This window comes from Pundamilia nyererei, unplaced genomic scaffold, assembly GCF_000239375.1.
Source record: "Pundamilia nyererei isolate P.nyererei 1_Seehausen unplaced genomic scaffold, PunNye1.0 scaffold00007, whole genome shotgun sequence".
Taxonomy (NCBI): Eukaryota; Metazoa; Chordata; class Actinopteri; order Cichliformes; family Cichlidae; genus Pundamilia; species Pundamilia nyererei.
In genome coordinates, this window is record NW_005187408.1 from 2,731,257 (window position 1) to 2,733,406 (window position 2,150).

At 40.6% G+C, this 2,150-nt stretch overlaps 1 protein-coding gene across 2 annotated transcripts in view; it reads right to left on the reverse strand.

Moving 5' to 3' along the window:
- Positions 1-2,150, reverse strand: part of pola1 (polymerase (DNA directed), alpha 1) — a 64,796-nt gene that overhangs the window by 22,586 nt on the left and 40,060 nt on the right. For both annotated transcript variants that reach the window (XM_005722524.1, XM_005722523.1), the window contains exon 35: positions 556-672. In XM_005722524.1, the coding sequence (XP_005722581.1) occupies positions 556-672 (117 nt within the window). The remainder of the gene's footprint in view (positions 1-555; positions 673-2,150) is intronic.

Below are 2,150 nucleotides of genomic sequence, written 5' to 3' on the forward strand. Positions count from 1 at the left end.
AAAAAAAAAGAAAGAAAGAAAAAGAATTGACAGGAGAGAGTTAAAGCAAAGGCTTGAGACAGGAATGGTAAGAATGGGACAGAGGCAGAAAAGACAAAAAGCAGATTGAACTGTCACGCTCAAATTGAAAGGGAGAGTGTTTCTTTTAAATCCAGTGGTCAAACTAACAAAGTGTTCATAAGGCGGCTACCAGAGCTGGACAGACAGATGCTTTTAATGGCTAAACTACCATCCAAGCTCTTAGTGCCTTCCAAACACAGACAGAGTGGCACACATGTGCGCTGACACACAGTCGCTCACACACACACGACAAAGATTGGTTTTATCAGAGTGTTTATTTGAGGAAATGTGACGCTAATGAGCAGAAATGCACAGCACATATGAGAGCGGATATTGCAGCTCCATAGCACCATCAACTGGAAAAGACCCACAGAATGCAACAACCCATGCTGCTGTGGAGATTTAACTCAGCCTGGGGTATATTTCTTTTAAGCCAATGGGAATGCAAAGCCACGTGTGTGCCAGTGTGAACTCTGATGTTTGCGGGTGCGTTACCTCGGGTCTAAGTGTCGCCCTGCTGCAGGCAGGGCAGATGGGTCCATGCCGGGAGAAGGCGATGGGCAAACGTCTGGTCCTGTTCTGACAGGCCTGGTCCTCGCACACCAACCAGCCCTATGACACATGAAACTGGCTTAGTTCGGCCAGCTGTGAAACAGCTGCAAACACACAAAGTTTTCCAAATGTTGCGATTTGTTGCTTGTTAGTTAAATTTTTTGTGAGGTTTTTGGATGAAAATCTCAACTTGCTGCTTTGACAGAGAGAAAAACACAAAGGAAAAACAAAACAAAACCAACATTTTTTTTTAAAAAGTTTTAAATAAGTTTTAAAATACTTCATTCAATTTTTAAGGCATTTATTATACTCTGAAGTTCTGCTACTGCAACAGTGATTAGAAATCATGTTTAAAGGATTCTTGATGAAAACACATGAATTAATGTACATTTCCATCAAACAGATGAACACAGAAAACACATTCAAAGCATCCAATGTCATTACTCGTTTATAAAACGTGTTGATTTACCACTTTGTTGCTAAAGGTGTTCTTAAAAAATTGGGGAGAAGAAAAAAAACTTGTTGTCTTGTGGTGCTTTTAAAAACTGTTTCTGGTAATGAGGAAATTTTGCTGAAAATTGTTGTTTCCATTTAGCTGCTCTAATTTTGCACAACAATCTGACAAGAAACGCACTGCAAATAGGATTTGTAAAATGCAACAAAAAAACTGCATGAAATAAAAAGAAGTTTACTGACTTCGCATACTGCCTTTTCATGTTTCCTTTTATTTACATTTTGATGTATCTTCAGCTGCTGTGTGTCAGGGTCCTGCTCTGTCATACAGGCAGAGCAGCAGACAGCCAAAACGGCAGTAGTTAGGACCTCCTGGAGTGAGGTAGTGACCCTGGGCAGGTGCTGTGGGCTAACCCTCTCAATCTCCCCATATTCTTCCAGATCACTCCTCCCCTTTCTGCTTCTTATGCCCTGTCATTACTAAAAGACGGTTTAAAGGGGAGGGGGTTAATGCCCAACTAATGACAGAGCATAAGACCCACCGCCATCAAGGCCTTTGCTCCTTTCCTACATCCAGCTAGCCTTCGTTCTCCCCATTCAGTCAAAATAAACCCCTTCAAAACTGCTGCACCTGTCTGCCTATCAATACCACCCCCCCTTCACCCACCACACACACACACACGGTAGCTCTGATTGATTTTTAGGTCCGCCTTTGTCTTCTAATCAGTTTTGAAAAGCAGCAACCAAAAGAAATGGTGAGGATTATTTTCTTTACAGCTGATTTAACCCTATATGATTATTAAAAGGACCCCTGTATTGGTCCTTTTAATAATCTGTCAGATTTTTTTTAAGGTTATTATAAAAAGCATGTTTGATTTTAAGGATGCATCTCTCCTGCAAAATCTTTACGATGTTTCTATAGTAAACCATCAGTGAACAATACTGTAATGGTAAATGGACTGGTACTTACATAGAGCTTTTCTACTCTAACTGAGCAGTTAATCCAGTTATTACTTCACATTTACCCATTTACACCCACACATACACTTCCTATTAGGGCTGCCACAAACGATTATTTTGATAGT